This window comes from Mustela putorius, unplaced genomic scaffold, assembly GCF_011764305.1.
Source record: "Mustela putorius furo isolate JIRA1106 unplaced genomic scaffold, ASM1176430v1.1 tig00003834_pilon_pilon_pilon, whole genome shotgun sequence".
Lineage (NCBI taxonomy): Eukaryota > Metazoa > Chordata > Mammalia > Carnivora > Mustelidae > Mustela > Mustela putorius.
In genome coordinates, this window is record NW_025421987.1 from 38,647,823 (window position 1) to 38,667,338 (window position 19,516).

General features: G+C 37.0%; 1 protein-coding gene across 7 annotated transcripts in view; it reads right to left on the bottom strand.

The window, feature by feature from the left end:
* The window catches only part of SPICE1 (spindle and centriole associated protein 1), a 65,298-nt gene that overhangs the window by 38,751 nt on the left and 7,031 nt on the right, over positions 1-19,516 (bottom strand). For 3 of the 7 annotated variants that reach the window (XR_006609095.1, XM_045088395.1, XM_045088394.1), the window contains exons 3-5: positions 15,229-15,415; positions 5,864-5,962; positions 2,879-2,926 (exon numbers count right to left, since the gene is read on the bottom strand). Coding sequence is in view for 6 of the 7 variants with exons in the window: in XM_045088395.1 (XP_044944330.1) it covers positions 2,879-2,926; positions 5,864-5,962; positions 15,229-15,270 (189 nt within the window). In the remaining variant the exon portion in view is untranslated. Of the gene's footprint in view, positions 1-2,878; positions 2,927-5,863; positions 5,963-13,388; positions 13,791-13,823; positions 13,937-15,228; positions 15,416-19,516 lie in introns of those variants that run through there. The other 4 variants (XM_004761434.3, XM_004761433.3, XM_004761432.3 and 1 more) reach the window with 3 other exon arrangements.

Sequence of the window (19,516 nt, forward strand, 5' to 3'; positions counted from 1 at the left end):
AACTGGGGTGATACGAATATGGACTTGGAAACAATAAATAATTATTGTTACTTTTGCTAGGTGTGATAATGGCATTGTAGTTATAGAAAAAATACCTATATTCTTTAAAAATGTAAACAGAATATGTTGGCACAAAATGACATGTTCTCTGGAATTTGCTTCAAAACGCTATAGTGAAGGAAGGAAAGGGTATGAAATGAAGAAACTATGGCAAAATTTTAATAACTATTACATCTGGATAAATAGTACATGGAAGATCTTCATATTTTCATCTCCATTTTCATGTAAATTTGAAATTTTTCATAAAAAATTTTTTAAGTCAGTAGGACATCATTATCCTATTTACTAACATTAAGATTTCTAGGTCCACAAAGATATACAAGATACAGCCCTTATCCCTCAAAAGCATTAACAATCTGCCCCGGGAGACTGAGCACATATAGTTGACCCTTTAATGACATGGGTTTGAACTGCTTGAATCCACATATACATGAGCTTTTTTCAATAAATATAGTATAGTACTATAAATGTAATTTCTCTTCCTTATGATCTTAATAACATTTTCTTTCCTCTAGCTTACTTTTTTATATGTTATATGTATATATAAAATACAAAACATATTAAACAGCTACTTATGTTATTGGTAAGGCTTCCTGTCAACAGTAGGCTATTAGTTAAGTTTCAGGGTAGTCAAAACTTATATAAGAAATTTCTGACTGTGCAGGAGGTGGCACCCTTAACCCCCACATTGTTTAATGTACATAATGCACCAACTATACATATAAAGATAAATGAAATACATTAGACAGCACATACACAAGGCTTCATATACACAGTAAATATGAGAACAGTTTAGAGGGGATACCAATTGTTGGGCAGCTTCAAAAAACTTCAAAATTAGTACAAAACTATAATAATCAAGACAATGTTGTGTGGCATAGGATAGACATATAGATCAGTGGAATAAAACTGACAGTCCAAACTAAACCCTTATGTTTACAGAAAATTTATTTTCAGCAAGGGTATCAAGGTAATTCAATGGAGAAAGGACAGTCATTTTAACAAATGGTACATGAAGAACAGGCTATCCATTTAGAGAAGAATGAAGCTGGACCCTTATCTCACTATATACAAAAATTAATTCAAAATGGATCAAAGACCTAAACATAAGTGCCAAAACTGTAAAACTCTTAGAAAGAAACACAGAAGAAATTGTAGTGAATCTTGGGTTAGACAATGGTTTCTTAGATGAAACAAAAAGCACAGACAGAAAAAACAGATAAACTGGAGTTTATCAAAATTAAAAATTTTGGTGCTTCAAAGAATACATATCATCAAGAAAATGAAAAGACAACCAATAGAATGGATAATACTTACACTTGGATCCAGAATGTGTGAAGAACACTTACAACTTAACAATAAAAACACAAGTAATCCAATTCTAAACTGGCTAAGGAATCTGCATAGACATTTCTCCAAAGAAGATAATACAAATGGCCAATAAGTACACAAAAGGATGTTTAACATCATTAGTCCCTAGGGCAAATCAAAAACAAAATGAGATTCCACTTTACACCCATTTAGGAGAACTAAAACCAGAATAACATGTGTTGGCAATGGATATGGAAAAATTGGAACCCTATTGCCTGCTGGTAAGAATGTAAATAGTGCAGCCACTTTGAAAAACAGTTCAGCAGCTCTTCAGAAAGCTAACTGCAGAGATACCATATGATCCAGCAATTCTACTCCCAGGTATACAACAAGAGAACTGAGAACATATGTTCACACAAAACTTGTACACCAACATTTGGAGCATGCTTATTCATAATAGTCAAAATGTGAAAACAATCCAAATATCTAGATCGATATATCCATGCAATGTAACAGTATCAGCAATAATAGGGATGAAGTAATGACACATGCTACAACATGGACAAGCCTTGAAGACATTCTGTTAGACACTAAAGGACACACATTGTCTTCCATTTACATGAAATGACCAGAATATGAGCGCCTGGGTGGCTCAGTTGGTTAAGTGTCCGCCTTCAGCTCAGATCATGATCCGAGTCCTGGGATCAAGTCCCACATCACACTGCCTGCTCAGCAGGGAGCCTGCTTCCTCTTTTCTCTCTCTCTCTCTGCCTGCCTCTCTGCCTACTTGTGCTGTCTGACAAATAAATAAATAAAATCTTTTAAAAAAAAAGGATACAGGGTTTCTCTCAGGGAGTGATGAAAATGTTCTAAATCAGAAAATATGAATATGAATATATTGAAAACCAATGGATCATACACATTAAAAGGGTGGATTTTATGGTATGTGAATTGTATTTCAATAAAGCTGTTTTTTTTTTTATCTACAGCAGAAACCTTTTTCAAAAGTAATACTTGAACTAGGATAAGGAAGCAAATTGAGAATTGGATAGGTAGTCAAGAAGTTAGAGAAGGTAGAGAAACTGTTCCAACTAAAAAAAAAATCATTTAATTGAGACTCAAATGTGGAAATATGCATGCAATATTCAAGGAATAAATTAGCACATTCACTAGACTGGTATGCTTGCATACAGAAGTAATAGTAAATAAGGCTAGAGATATGTACAGATAGAAGACAAGAGATACTACAGGGCAATACTGGACCAGAGAGATTTGAACAGTGATTTGAAACCAAACCTATCTAATAAAATTTTAATATATACTAAGTGACATTCCTACATAACATCAGGAAGTCCAGATGATAAGCTTTTCAATTTCATATAGACATAAACAAGATTAAATATAACTAAACAACTTTCAGGAAGTACCTCTGATTTCTATTCTGAAGTCAGAAACCAAGTATCAAATAAAACATTGAGCAAATCTTAACTTTTTATATTAAACTTACCAGATCTTCAGGAGTTGCCCGATGAACTGTTAGATCATTCACAGTATTCTGCGATAAAAAAGAAAAGAACTTTCTTTTAAAAAAAAAAAAAATTTTTTTTTTACAAAATATTAGTATATACTGGATTTTTTAAAAATAGGATTTCAGTGTTTGTTCACTTTGGGTAATTTTCTTACAGGAAAAGTTTTCTTTAAACTAGGTTAAAAAACATTTAAAATCAATTTTAATTTATTTTACATTCTATTTCCTTTTTATTTTTAGAAGCCTTCTTTTTAAAATTTTTTAAAGTTTTTTTTTTTTTTTTAAGTAATCTCTATACCAACATGTGGCTCAAACTCATGACTCTGAGATCAAGAGTTGCATGGTCTACTGACTCAGCCAGCCAGATACCCCTCAAAGGCCTTTTTTTATTAGTTTAAGCCTGGTGTACCTTTCTTCTCCCTCATGCCAAATGGGCCTCAGTTAAAAGATTATGGACTTGGGGCACCTGGGAGGCTCAGTGGATTGAGCCACTGCCGTCGGCTCAGGACATGATCTCAGTGTCCTGGGATTGAGCCCGCATCAGGCTCTCTGCTCAGCAGGGACCCTGCTTCTCTCTCTCTCTCTCTCTCTCTCTGCCTGACTTTCTGCCTACTTGTGATCTCTCTCTGTGTCAAATAAATAAATAAAATCTTTAAATAAATAAATAAATAAATAATAAAAGATTATGGACTTAACTAAGCATGCTAACCTCCAAGAAACCTTTCTTTGAAGAGTTAAGGGATTTGTCTGATCATCACATTCTAGCAAGATAATATTGCTATTTAAAATTGAAATATTTCTATTTTTACATAATATATAAAACAAATGTGTTTATTTAAATTAAAATAAAATGTTAGTTTTATTATTCAAAATTCTTACCATATTTGTTCCCATTCTTTAGAGAGTTATGTCACACCTATGAACTTACATTGTTCATTTATATGTGGTTAGGTATGAGTACATCCTAGATTTTAAAGGTTGAAACAGATTCAAAAGTCCTGGGATGAAAACGACTTCCTGTCCAGGAACCAGTATTCTCAATTTAAATATTAATATGGATTCTTTTTAGTTATCTTATTAAAACATAACAGGCTATTTTTAGGTATCTTACAGAAAATAAGCACTAAATTTACCAAGTATATATTATATTAAAACAATGAATAAAACAGGGTAGTTATGTAATCCAAAATGAGTAAGTTTAAACTAGTTTTCAAACTGCATTCCAAGGAATGAGGTACCTCTAAAGATTCATAAAAGATAAACTGTGATCACTATAGAGAGGTTAAATTTGTGTGCATGCAAACAACTTGAGCATAGAATGTATCATACATAATAAGAGATAAAGTTTGAGGGCACTGTATAATTTCATAAAATGTGAGAACAGTCACTTATGTAAAAAGGCACTAAACCAATAGGGCAGGTCTACCACACCCCACAACTCCAGGAGCTACCACTGGGATTGTGTAATGCACAGCCTACACAGCTTGAAGTAACTGCCCTACAATTTGGCCTCTCAAAAGTGACTTCAGTCATTTTGTTACAGAGATTCGGTAAGGCTGGAAATAAAACAAGTTAGTTCTACATCCAACAGATATAAGAGAATTGGATCTGGTGAAATAGCTTCTGATATATTCAAAGACTTAACTTTTTGGCCATAGTTTATATTTAGCTCAAGAGTTTTCTATACTAAAACTGTTACTCCTTTCATATTAATTTAGAAAAGCACAAGATATAACCATAAGATCTTGAGATTTTTAATAATCAAAATAAAATTCAAGCATATTGGGGATATGCCTGGACTTAGTTCTCATGGGAGAAAAATAATGTCATTAATAGTACTACTGCTTAAAATGATTTTCTTCTGAAATCGCCTTTAAATATAATTTACATGCTATTTCAAAAACCATCTCACTATTTTTATCAAAACAGTATTATTCAGTTTTATCTCTCCTCCTTCATTTACCATTTACTCCAAATGACTTAAAACTACTTCCAAGTTTGTCTACAAAAAACAGACTTTTCCAGCACTGGCGATAATGAAAAGCAAATGAGGAAAATGCAATTTCAAATGGTGGGTTTCAATTATGTTTTGAGCAATAGCAGCAAATCAGAATAAATACTAAACTCCCACAGTAACCACTCTGAAGTGGATAACTTCTAAGTTATCAAATGCATTATTTTCCTTTTAATCAGTTTCATTGTTTTAGAATCACACCCTTATAATATTTTATAGCCAGAGGACAACAAAGCAATATAAACATAAGTAAGTCCCCCTGAGCCCCTTCAAAAAAGCTGTCAGTTTTCCCAGAAGTTTCCAAGTCCAAAAGAATCCCTGAGATCCCAAGTAGTCCCTGACTAGCTGCTTTCCACAACAGAAAGAAAAGGTACCTGAAGTGTCACAGTTCAAACTAAAGTACCATGCTGTGAAAAATAAAGATGCCCTTGATAATACTGAACAGTAATCAGAGTGGGAGCTGGGAGTCATATGTCCCAGGTACTTGAGACTTGTCCTGTCCTGTATCTTAAGAAAACCTTTGTACTGAAACTGACCAGTTTCTGGAGGTAAAAAACAAACAATTCAAGGAGTAAGAGAGCAAGAACCACCCGCTTTCTCAACCCCAAATGCCACTCATATGAGTATGATATCACTGGTTGCTATGGGCAAATCTTAAAATTCAGATTTCACAGAGTAGCTCCAGTTGCCTTAAAGCAGTAAGTTCTCAACGTTTAAAAAGTGGGACTTCTTAAAAACATACTCCCCACCTTCTTAAGATTCCCTCTACAAAAGAGGTATAGGTTATGTATGACCTTGACTTGTGTCCTTCCAAGACCTGGGATATGACTCACCCAGAAATCCATTCCACCCTATCACGTTCAGAGCACTGTCTCGAGTGACCAGGGCCATGTCATCACATCTATTCCCCCAGAGCAATCTTACAGGTTTATTAACCCATCTAGACTTACATCCCATTCTTGCTTCACAGACGCTTTCTTCTTCTTCACCTTCAGCACTTTCCTTCCTCCTCCCCGAGGACCGTAACGGTTCACTCTGACAAGTGACATCTAGAAGTAATAATCATATCAAATTTTTAAAATACAAGAAAAAGTGGTAATTAAGTATCTCTGGATGGGGACAAAGACATCTAGGAAAATAAACTTTAAAGTGTCAGAAGAAAATTTTAAGCATAATGAAAGGAACAGTCTTCCAAAATATTTGGTTCTTTTACTTCACAATTAGAAAGCTATACTGATAACCATGATAAAACAGGTTTCAATAGCTTATATTTATTTGCTTAATAAAGAACTCCAGGAATACAAATTATGATAAAGATCAGAGCTAGGACAGGAGGTGTAAGCTTGTCATCAGTTACAAACCTCACAATTAACAGAGAAAATGTCAGTCACAGGCTAACAGTCTGAAAGCAAAAGGAAAAAGGCCAAGAGTTGGAGTTCTTTGTTGAGCATCCTATTACTGAAAATTACTACCATAGATATATATGTGTTTACCTAAAATAAAAGGGGCTATATTTTAGAGACAAATGAGTTATATCATTCTAGTATATTCCCACACAGTACTAAGGGAGGGTGACTGCCGATACTAAACTGGCATGTGAAAATTGCTAACATTTGCTTGGCACTCTTAAAATAGCAATGCTAAGGACACTGGACTAAATATTACCCAAAATTAGAATAAGACTCATAGTTCCTGTACACTAGGATTTTACAAAACATGGATGTGACTTTTAACAAGCAACACATACATATGAGTCCCATTCCAAAATTTCATTACACACCTAGTTACAGAACTTTCCAGCGGACCCCCTTTTTCCAAATTATCCTAAAATAAGGACAGTAGGATCTTCCTTAAGCACACTTTTAAAAAATGATTAAGTAATTAAAAAAAAATCCAAATTCAAGGATTTTCAAGAGGTTCTCCTTAGTCCTCTTTGCTTTGTCTTATCAATCACATTGACTCTTCAAACATGTTCTCTATTTTCAGGGTTTACAATCCAGCAAAAGCAGTAAGTCACATTTGAGTTGGAGAATAACAATTGTCTTATGGTGATGGTAATGAGGACAGTGGAGGTGGTAATGACTGCATTAGCTAACAGAATTAAGGTACTGTTCTTAGTAAATTCTTCCACACAGTATTTCCTTTAATCTTAACGATAAGCCCATTAAGTATTTACTATTTATTACTCATTTTACAGATGAGAAAGCTAAGGGACAAAGAATTTAACTAACCGTGAAGGTCACACAGGAAGTGGCAGAACCATAAATACCATTTTAAAAGATAGGGAATAGAGGGAGAGCCTGGGGCTCAGTTGGGCTGGGCAACCAAATCTTGGTTTCCCACTCAGATCAGGATCTCAGGTCAAGAGGTGGAGCCTTGTGTTAAGATGCCACACTCTCAGCGGGGAGTCTTCTTGAAGATTCTCATCTTCTGCCCCTCCCCCCACTCATATGTGTGCACTCTCAAATAAATAGGAATATGTTGTTTTTTTTTTTTAACAAACAAACAGAGCACCTGGGTGGCTCCGTCAGTTAACCATCTTCCTTCAGCTTCGGTCATGATCTCAGGGTCCTAGGATCAAGGACCCTGTCAGGGTGCTCAGTGGGGAGTCTGCTTCTCCCTCTCCTACTGTCCCTTTCCCCTGCATGTACTCTCTCTCTCAAATACATAAACTAAATAATTTTTAAAATAAACAAATAAATAAATAAAAGATACAGAATAGGATAGAACTAAAAATCCAACACAAACCCTTACGTTTATGGTCAGTTTCTCGTTTTTTTTTAAATTCTTTATTTAAATTCAATTAGCCAATACATAATACATCATTAGTTTCAGATGTAGTGTTCAATAATTTATCAGTTGTGTATAACACCCAGTGCTCATCACATGTATGGTCAGTTTATTTTCAGCAGAGGTGCCAAGAAACAATTCAATAGGAAAAGGATAGTCTTTTCAATAAATGGTGCTGGGACAACAGGAGATCCATATGAAAAAGAATGAATTAAGACCTTTACCTCACAATATACATAAAAATTAACTAAAAATAAATCACTAATTTCATTTTAAGAGCTAAAAGCATAAAACTCATAATAGAAAACAGAAGCATAAATCTTCATGAAGCAGTGGTTTCTTAGATATAACACTAAAAGCGCAAGAAACCAAAGGAAAAAACAGACTCCATCAAAATTTAAAACTTTTGTGCTTTAAAAAATACCATCAAGAAAGTGACATGACAACCAACAGAATGGGAGAAAATATTTGCAAGTCCCATCTGATAAAAAGCTTGGATCCAGGATATATAAAAGAAACTTAAAACTCACCAAGAAAAACACAAATATTCCAATTTTTAAATGGCTAAGGGAGCAGAATAAACATTTCTCCAAAGAAGGTACTAAAATTGGGCAATAAGCACATGAAAAAATGATCAGCATCATTAGTCATTAGAGAAATGCAAATCAAAACCACAATGACATACCACCGCAAACCCACTAGAATGATTATAAACAAAAGGGTGGAAATAACAAGAGTTGGTGAGAATGCAGAGAAACGAATACTCTTGTATTGTTAGTGGGAATGCAAAATAGCATGGCCACTTTGGAAAACAGTTCAGTAGCTTCTGGAAAAAGTTACCACACTTACCACAATTCTAGTCCTAGGTATATGTCCAAGAATTCAAAACTTATGCCAATACAAAACTTGCACATGAATGTTCATAGCAACATTATATTCTTAATAGACAAAAAGCGGGAAAATCCCAAATGTCTACCAGCTGCTGAATGGATAAATAAAATACGGTGCATCCATACAATGGAATATTACTTAGCAATATAAGGAATGAAGTACTGATATACGCTATAACATGGCATAGGAACCTTGAGAATATTATGGTTAAGAAGCCAGACACCAAAGGCCATATATTGTATATATATGATTCTATTTACACAAAATGTCCAGGATAGGCAAATCCAGAGAGACAAAAAAGAGACAAGCAGTCGGCAGGGTCTGAAAGGAGGAGGGAATGGAGATTAACTGCTAATGGGTACGGGGTTTCTTTTGGAGGTGATGAAAATGTTCTAAAGAGTAGTCAATCAATGCACAACTCTGTAAATTTATTTAAAAGCTCTGAACTACAGACTTCTAAGGGGTAAATTTCATGGTATATAAGTTATATCCTAATAAAGCTGTTATTAAAAAGATATGGAAAAATATACCAGTTGTTCAGAAATAGTTTCTAATGTATTTCACTCTCTAACCTACTCTTCAGTTTACTCTGCAGAAACAAAAGAGAATAATAAAATGTCACTAAATCTGTTGGATGAATTATATACCCATTAAAATTGTATTAAGAAAAAAGTTTAATGATACAACAAAACATAAAATTAAGTGTAAAAAGTAGAATATAGAACTTCAAGTATAGTATATTCTCAATGATGTTAAGATACATACACTATTAATAAGCATTTATTTATGCTAAGCATTTCACATTTAATCCCACAACCCTATGAGGTACATTTTGTCTCGAGAGACAATACAGCACAGTGGTTAAGAATACAGACTGAAACCAGACTGTCTGGGCTCACATCCCAACTTTGCCAGAAATTGTAAAATGGAACTAATTAAATAGAAAAGTTGCTGAAAACCCCTACCTAGAATATACTAAGTTCTAATTAGGATTAATGACGATGGTGTCATTAACTGGTGTTAATGGTGTCAACTATTAGTCCTTTCCCAAATGAGAAAAATGGGACTTAGAAAGATTAAGCACATATATTGCTCAAAGTCACACAAATAATAATGGGCAGGTGGGAGGTGACATTCAAAATCAGGTCTGACTCGGCAGCAGCTTTTTTGCCCACGAGTTCTGTCCCCATGCTTTAATAAACCCACCTTTTTTGGGAAAAAAACAAAAACACAGGTCTCACTAAATGTAATGTACTTCCTAGAAAATGGCACTAATACTGAGTTATCTCTGGCTTGTTCTAGATTTTCCAGATTTTCTACAATGAATCCATTTTACTCTTAAAATAATTCATTTCAAGTTATATTATTTAAAATACTATACTTATTCAGAAGCTTAAATTCTACCAGCCTCAATTCTGAAAAACCAACCATGAGTCTGACAGATGCAAAAGCTTATGAGCAGTCAAAAAAGGCCCATATACTTCTTTCATTGGTGAGGCCCTCAATATAACAGTATCAGAAATTTAGGAAAAGCATTTTTTTTTAATCATAGCCATTTGTACACTAATGGTGACTTCTCATGATAAATATAATTATCCAAACAGAACTTTTCTTGAGCAAAGAGATGTGGAAATTTAATACAAACAACTGAACAAATGCCTGAGTATTACTTGTGGCAATGTGAACAGGTCTCAATTTTAGCACAAGAAAATGTAACATCCCCCAAAAAAACCATATTCACTGACAAAAACTGCAATGAAATGAAGGTAGATGCTATGGTCTGAATGTGTTCCCCCAAAATTCATGTTGAATCCCAAGCCCCAAAAGTGATGGCATTAGGAGGTAGGGCCTTTGGGAAATGGGGCCTTGGGAGGCAGAGCCCTCATGAATAGGTCTAGTGCTGTCATAAAAGGGGCTCCACAGATCCCTAACCCCATTCACCATGTGAGGACACAGCAAGAAGGTGGTGGCTATGAACCAGGAAGAGGGCCCTTACTAGAACATGAACATTTTGGAGACTTGATCCTGGACTTCACAGCCTCCAGAACCGTGAGAAAAAACTTTCTCATTTATAAGCTACCTAGTCTCCAGTATTTTGTTATGGAAGTCTGAATGGACTATAAGAGTCTACTACTGTTCTCATTTTCTTTTTTTTTTTTTTTTTTTTTTTTTTTAACTTCAATTTAGGCTAGCAAAGCTGGCTGTGGTTACTCTTAAGACGACCTGCAATGAATAATGCCATCATATGATCCCTTCTTACTCTTGAGTCTGGACAGAATCTATGACTTACTCGGGGTTTTTTCCCACTGTGATTTGTTTTATCCAATAAAACAAGGCAAATGTGAGGAGATGTCATTCCTGTGATTACACAAGTCTCTGTCTTACGAAAGTAGAGCAAGAGAGTCTCTCCTGCTGGCTCTAAAGAAGCCAACTGCCACTTGTGACTGCCATATGGCAGAGATCTCTGACAACTGTGGACAGCCCCGAGCAGAGAAGTCAATAAAAAGACTCCTATGGCATACAGCCACAGGAAAATAAATTCTGCCAATAACCTAAGTGAGGTGAGCCTGGAAGCAGACTTTTCCCAAGCTGGGTTCTAGATGAGAACGCAGACCACCAACACATTAATCCTAACTTTGTGAGACCCTAAGCACTCTACCAAGCTAAACCATGCCCAAATTCCTGCCTCACAGAAACTGTGAGATAATGAGTATTGTTTTAAGTCACTAGGTTTGTGATAATTTGTTATACAGTATAGGAGACTAATATGTTAGCCAACTCTCAATTCCAGCCTGTGTGTGCTAAGATCACAAAGGGAGAACTAAGCTGTAATGTAGGAACAACCCTTGCACTGAAAAGTGTTCTCTTTAACATCAGCAATACAAGTGGGCATATTTTTCTTAACCCAGGATCAGACTTTGTGGTCTAAAAAAGGGATTTTGAGTCATTTACAGATATCAGATATTGTAGGGGAGCTGTAGTTCATATGCTGAAATGCAAGACTATAGAGATATTCTGATGATTTTTAGTACTAAGGAGTACAAAATCAGCATAGCCCAGAAAATCTAGGCCTGTTTGGAGAAAATCTAAAATATTAATACTTTCTTAACTGTAAATTGTTGGTGCCTTCTTACCTCTTCTCAAGCCTTTTCCAACACTAAAGACTCCCACTGCTGGAAGCCCTCCCCTCCCTTGGTTTCCATGACACTTTTTCTCTCAGTTTCTCTCCTATTCATCTCCCCTTTTTTTTGCAGGCTCAGATACCACATAATCAAAAACTTCACGCAGTTCTACCTCAACCCTCTTATCTTTACACTGGACACCCTCTCTCTTCATCCAATAATTGTTTTTTATAAGCTATCATATGCCAGACACTGACTGGCATTGGAGATAAAGCAGTAAACAGTTCTAATATGGTACAAGCTCTCATGGAGAGCTTTCTTACTTTCACTTTCTTACTAAAAAGTAAGAAAGGTGTTCACATCTTTCCTCAGTGACCTTACTCATACCCTTGAACAAAGCTACAAGTGCACTGGGCACATAAACACATAAACACACTGTTAAAATGAGCCCCAAATCAAGGATCCACATTATTCCTCAATATACCAAATGCTCATTTCCAGCTGCCTTCTGTGTGTATCTCCCAAATATCTCACATACAATATAGTCAAAATATAGCTTATCATCCATGCCCCTCCCCACCAACCTCTAGTTCTTGATATACAACTGGCATGCTCAGTAAATGTCTGAACTCAACTGAACTTACAGAATTACCATCCTCCTGGTTGCTCCAGTTTAAAATCTTAGTTATTAGCATCATCTGCTACTCCTTCCTGTCTCTTAGCCAATCAGATACCGGAATTTATTCATTCTCTCATCTGTCCCCTCTTCATCTCTACTAGGAATGTCTTCGTCCAAGCTCTTTCTCCTAACTGAACTCCTTCACTCATATGCTACTTCGTTATCCATTATTTCAACAAATATTTTGAAAACATCTGCCAAGAGCCAGGCACAAAATACAATAAAGTAAAATAGTCTGCACCCTCACAGAGCTTGGGGTTTATCGGAAGACCACAATTAAAATGAGTAATCTCAATAAAAAGTAAATTCAGTGTCAAGTGAATACCTAACTTACTCTACTCAGTACAAAAAGACCACTACATCCCTGTAATTGCTCCCAAAATGTTTAAGCTGAGAGTTAAAGTATGAATAAAGCTAGAAATGGGGGAAAGAATGTTCCTGGTGGGAGAAAAAGCATTTACAAAGGGTTTGAGAAGTTCAGTTTGACCAGCAAATTTGAAAAGGTGAGAGGCTAGAAAGAGGTTAAAAGAGAAAGGCAGAGGACGTATCATGGCCTTCTAAGCTACAGCAATTTGAACACTATCCTAAAGAAGCCACAGAAGCCACTCGAGGATTTTAGGGAAGGAGAGTTATGATGAGATTTAGCAAATCCACTCTGGCTGGTGGAAAACTGACCAAAGGGAAACAGGACCTCCTTCCAAAAACTGTCCCTGCAATCAATCCTTCGTCCCTATATCAGGACAGAGTATAACTCTCAGCCCTTTACTTTCTTCCCCAAAAGATTTTAATAGCTCGTCCCTGCAGAGAGGACTCCAACTCAGCTACGCACTAGGAGCCTCTGCCCTCCTTGTGGCAGGGCTGACCTGCCCTTCCAGTCTTTGCTCCTCTCAACCTCCCACACATCTAACTCTCGCCGTCACAAGTTGCTCCACCCATCCTTTCTGCTCTGCGGAGAACCCCATCAGACTTTCGCTCCCTTCTCCACGCGCTTACCTCCACTCACTCCTCAAAACTCATTCCGGCGGCTCCTCCTGATAAACTCTTTCCTGACCGTCCAGTCGACTGAAATGACACTCCCTGTCCCCCGGTACCCTGGGTATTCTGCCTCCCGCTACACTGCAAATTCCTTGATGGCTACAATAGGGTACCCCCCAACTTCAGCTCTGTCCCCGAAAGCGCTGCGCACACTAAGGGTGCACCTAAGGGGAGCGCGCTAGACACTAACACACCCACTCATCCTGACACACACAGACAGTCGCAAAACACAGAGTCGCGGTGCGCTTTCCGCACTAAGGATCCTCCACCAGGCGCCTAAAGCCCCAGGGAACGCAAGGGAGACGCCACCACCGTTTTCCCCTCCTGCAGGCCGGTCCCTAAGACGCGCTGGGGCTACAGGCTGCAGGTCCCCGCCACCTCGTCGCAACCTGCCTTTCCGTTTCCCGATGGCCTCCTCCACCTCCACTAAAACTTCAGGCTCCAGAACTGCCCGGCCCGCCACAGGATAACGCAGCCGACAACTTCCGGGATGTTGCCTAGGCTACCCGAGCCCCGCCCCCACTCCCTGGCGTATATCCGGTGAGGCCAGTGCGCAGGCGCCTCCCACAGGCTGGCAGATATTGTGGGAAAAGGCTTTTGTGCGTCTTTCTTAACTGTGCTCTGTGTAGGATTCAGGGCAAGGCGTTGGAGGGTAGGCGTGTGGCACTAGCCGGTTTCTCGTGAACTCTCTCCACACCAGGCTTCACATACAACATTTACTTGCTTTCACCTTTATTTATTTATTTTTTCCAAGAATGTTTATACTGCCTACCAATGTGCCATAGACTGACTATAGTAGGCCCTCCGGAATCTAGAAACACTCAAGATCTCTGTGGTCAGTAAGCTTACTGCATGGTAGTAAACAGCTATCAACAACACCAATGTAAAATTAGAACTGTGACAAGTACTAGAAGATACTAGATACTAAATTTATAGGAGTATTTGTAGGAATTACTCGAAATCTGAAAAGTAGATGAGTCAGCTACCAGGGAAGAATAAAACAACCCTGCAGAGGGAGGCATATATGCGAAGCTGTGTGGCAAGTGCAAAGAACTGGAAGAAGTTCAGTATATCTGAAGATGAGAGAGCAGTGGGAGCTTAGTGTAAGGAAAGCTGGTTTAATAAGGCTAGAGCCAGGACAGGAAGAGCTGTGTGGGCCACGTTAAGGACTTTACAAGCATTTTATTTGAAAATAGACCTAATTTGCTCCAATATGACAACTTCCTTTAGTCCTTGGTTTTCTATTGTTAGGACATATCCATACAGGGACCAGCAAATACATTCAGCACCTTCTAGATGCTAAGAACTGCCTTCTAATAGTTTCCACTATGACTGGGGAAGTTGATGTAGATATATTTGATGATCAATCAATATAATCATTCCCTACATACATCCTCAGCTCCCTGCCCTTCTCTGAATTACTGTAATACTGGGCAAAACCACAACTCTGGCCTTAGCAAAACTACATACTAAGTGCCTACACCTTTGCAACTGAAACTGAAAGAAGAAAAACACCCAACCATGTTGACTTTCAATTCATAATCACTAGTTTTATTTTTTTTAGCACATTTATTTTTTTGTTTGACAGAGAGAGAGAGAGCACACAAGTAGGCAGAGAGACAGAGAAGGAGGTGGAAGCAGGCTCCCCGCTGAGCAGAGTCCAGTGTAAGGCTGGACCACAGGACCCTGAGATCATGACCTGAGCCAAAGGCCAAGGCCTAACCCACTGAGCTACTCAGGTGCCCTTAAAGATGCCCCAAAACCATATTAAACTTCCCCCTCCACTGATTTCTCTTACCCTTCTACATGACAACTTTATACCGTCTCTCACATCCAACATATCTTCCTCTATCCTCAGTTTCAGGCAGTAGTCTTGCTTCCTAATTCATTGGACACTGAAGCAATCTGAAGAGAATTTCCGTAAGTCCATATTGCTAATTCAGTCCTTATATCACATCTTTACCCACAAACTTGCCTTCCAGAATCTTAACAAAACCGAAACACAAGAAAGATGAAGAACATTACATCAGTAATGTACATAAGTGTACATAACAAATTACACATTAAATTGTTCAGAAACATATATTTAAAATATATGTAAAAGTAAATGCATGGCAACAATTACATAAAGGCCAGAGGACAAAAATGGAAGTTTATTACTGTAAGATTCTTATATTATTCCTTATGTGTATAATATTACTTGCCGGTAGACTATAATAAGTTAAATATGTATATCATAAACCCTAAAGCCATCACTAAAATACTAAATACTAAAAATACTAAAAATTACTTAACTAGCCTAAAAGTAAGCAGAAAAAGTACAAAAAATGAAACAAAGACCAGGTGGGAGAAATAGAAAACAAATAGCAAGATGATAGATTCATGTCAATCATTACATTAAATATAAATGGTCTAAATACCCCTGTTAAAAGGCAGAGATTATCAGTATAGGTTTTTTTAATTGCTTCCTATTAGAAGAAACTACATTAAATATAAAAAGTGAAGTTTAAAGGGGCACTTGGGTGGCTTAGTGTGTTAAAGCCTCTACTTTCGGCTCAGGTCATGATCCCAGGGTCCTGGGATCGAGCCCCACATCGGGCTCTCTGCTCAGTGGGGAGCCTTCTTCCTCCTCTCTCTGCCTGCCTCTCTTCCTACTTCTACTCTCTGTCTATCAAATAAATAAAATCTTTTTTTAAAAAAACTGAAGTTTAAAGTAAAAGATAAAAAGATATGTCATGCTAACACTGGTCAAATGAAGTTGAAATGGCTTCATCAGTATTAGATGAACTAGTTTTCAGAGAAAAGAATATTTCCAGGGGTAAAAAAGAAAAAAAATCATTTCATGATAACAAAGAGGATATTAAATCAAAAATATAAAAATCCTAAACACTTATTCACTTAATAAGAGAGCTTCAAAATAAATGAAGCAAAAACTGATGGAACTGCAATGTAAAATTAAAAGTCCACAATTATAATCAGAAAGATTCAAGTCATACTAGGAATGTTCTCTGACTACAATGCAATCAAATTAGAAATCAGTAACATAATGATTCTTGTCAAATCCTTCAAAATTTGGGGAAAAAATAATACACCTCTTAAAAAGCCATTAGTCAAACAAGAAATCAAAGCAGAATGTATTTTGCACTAAATGAAAATGAAAATACAGGATATCAAAATTTGTGAAATGTAACAGAAATAGTACTTCAAGAGAAATACATGAGACTAAACGCCTATATAGAAAAGAAAGTCTCAAATCAGTGGCCTCAGCTTTTACCTTCAGAAATTAGATAAATAAATAAAAACAAGTTAAATCCAAAGTAATAAGAAGAAATAAAATATAAAGATCAAAACTGAATCAATAAAAGAGAAAGGCAAAATAAAAGAAAAATAATGACAGTGATGGTTGGATCTTTGAGAAGATTAATTAAATTGCTTAACCTCTAAATAAATTAATCAGGAAAATGACCTATAAATGACCAATATCAGAAGTGAGAGCAGTGAAATATTCTACAAACTCTAAAAGAATGTATTTTGAACAACCTTATGGTAATAAATCTAATAAAACAGATAAATGGACAACTTTCCTGAAAGACATAAATTACCAAGGCTTTCTCAAGAAAAAAATAGATAACCTGAATTGCTCTATATCTGTTACAGGGAGGAAACAAGAGAGAGACATAAAGGAGGAAGGAAACTTTAGAGGGTAATGGATATATAGATAATGGTTTCATGGATATGTATGTATATAACACAAGTGATATGTGCACGTTAAATATGTGAAGTTTAACATCAGTTATACTCAAGAAAGCTGTTTATATAGATTTATTTGCGTGGTCCAAATATAAGCTGGGTGAGCTCCCCAAACCGTAAGATGCCCTGCTTCTACTTAGCCTAATTCCAGCTTCCACATTCCAACTTCCAATCAGTGTTTCTGAAGTTTTCCCTTTATTACACTATAAGTCTTTTTACTCCTCTCCTATCTTTGAGTCTCTGCCTAATGCAGGTGATGGTGGCTGAAATCTTTCCTATATCAAGTTCTGAATAAACAGTCTGTTTACTCTCATGTCAATAGACTTTGTTTCTACAACTGCTTAGATTTTTTAATGACATTGATTTTTTTTAATATTGGCAAGATTTGTTAATACCTGATAAGATCCCTTTCAGTTAGGTTCAAGAGCATGTTTTATCCAATGTCTCTTCCAATAGATGAAATTGCCTGGTTGATGATCATCAAGAGCCTATTTAAGGTTATTTATTTGAGACAGAGCGAGAGAGAGAACATGCCTGAGTTGGGCGAGAGATAAAGGGGGAGAGTCTTCAAACAGATTCCCCACTAAGCAGTGAGCCAAGCACAAGGCTCCATCCCATGCCCCAGAAGATTAGGATTTGAGCTGAAACCAAGAGTCGGATGCTAAATGAACTGCGCCACCCAGTGCCGCATAAAGAGCCTATTTAAAAGTGTTGTGAGAAGCTGGCCTTAACTTACTTACTCATGGGTATGGTACATGTTTCCCTTGCAATATTTTGCCACATCTCCATGCTACAGAGAAGAGTCTAATATCAAGCATAAAATTTCTAAATGTTGCGGCCTTCCTGTTAACATTTCATTGGGACATAATCAATGTATCTCTGAGGGAATGGGTCATATGGCCTTACAGACTAGTGGGAGTACATTTAGCCAAGGGAGCTCAAGGATTTCTGAAAGTTTGGCTAATTTTAATTTAAGGATGCCATTTGTTCTTTTGATTTTTCCCAGAAGTTTGTGGATGCTAGGACAATACAGTTTTTGAGAAAGGGTAATGATTCACAAATTTCTTTTAAAAGGATTCATATAAATTCTGTCTTGGTCATTGGATATAAAAATTGATATACCCCAGGTTTGAAACATAAAATCAAACAGCTTTTCAGAGACTGAAAAAAATTACAGCAAAGATCTTCAGCAAGGAAATGGCTTAACCCATGCTGTGGTGAGTGGGAACTGGATAAAACTCATCCAAAGGTGTTTAAAGGGACTTTGAGACTTTGGCTCCCACCATGCCTCATATTTACAGGTTGCATTCTGTCTTTTTTTTTTTTAATTTCCCAACTAATGTTGATTTGAAATTGTTAGCAAGTTTTTAAAGATTTGATTTATTTTTTTGACAGGGAGAGATAGAGAGAGCCAGAGCACACAAGCAGTGGAAACGGCAGAGAGGAAGGGAGAAGCAAACTCCCCACTGAGCAGGGAGCCTGACTTGGGGTTTGATTCCAGGACACTGGGATCATGACTTGAGCCAAAGACAGATGCTTAACTGACTGAGCCACCCAGGCACCCCAATAGTAAGCAATTTGTCTTTACTGTGATGAGCCTTTTCATGGAGAAATTCAGCTAATAATCATTTGAAATCATCTGGTGCCACCAAATGGCCATGCTGAGTGTGCCAAGGATGATCTCAGTGAAGGATATTCTTCGTCTTTCTACTCTTCCATTTCCAAATCAGTCGTTTAATGTGGGTATTTAATGATGGCCTCTTTGAGGCAATCTAGAGATTTATCCTTTGGGGTTTTAGTTAGTATCACAAGCTTGGTTAAAGCAGCTTATCTGGCAAAATGATCTGCTGGAGGATTTCCTTTAACTCTGTTAGCATCAGCCTCAGTCTTTACAATAGCCATCTCCCAATAGCCATCTCCCAGGGCACCTGGGTGGCTCAGTGGGTTAAATCCTCTGCCTTCAGCTCAGGTCATGATCCCAGGGTCCTTGGATCGAGCCCCACATCAGGCTCTCTGCTCGGCGGAGAGCCTGTTTCCCCTTCTCTCTCTCCGCCTGACTCTCTGCTTACTTGTGATCTCTGTCTGTCAAATAAATAAATAAAATCTTTAAAAAAAATAGCCATCTCCCTGGAAGGTAGAAGTGTATCTAAAAGTTCCTTAACTTGTCCACTTCTGCTGGTGTTCCAGCAGAAGTAAGGAAAACTTTTTGTTTCTAAAACATCATGCACTACTCCAGAAACATGCTTGCTATCTGCATGCATGTTTATTTACTCTCAGGACTTTGTCTGATTGACAAGCTCTGCAAAATATTATGAATTCTGCCATATGCACTTACT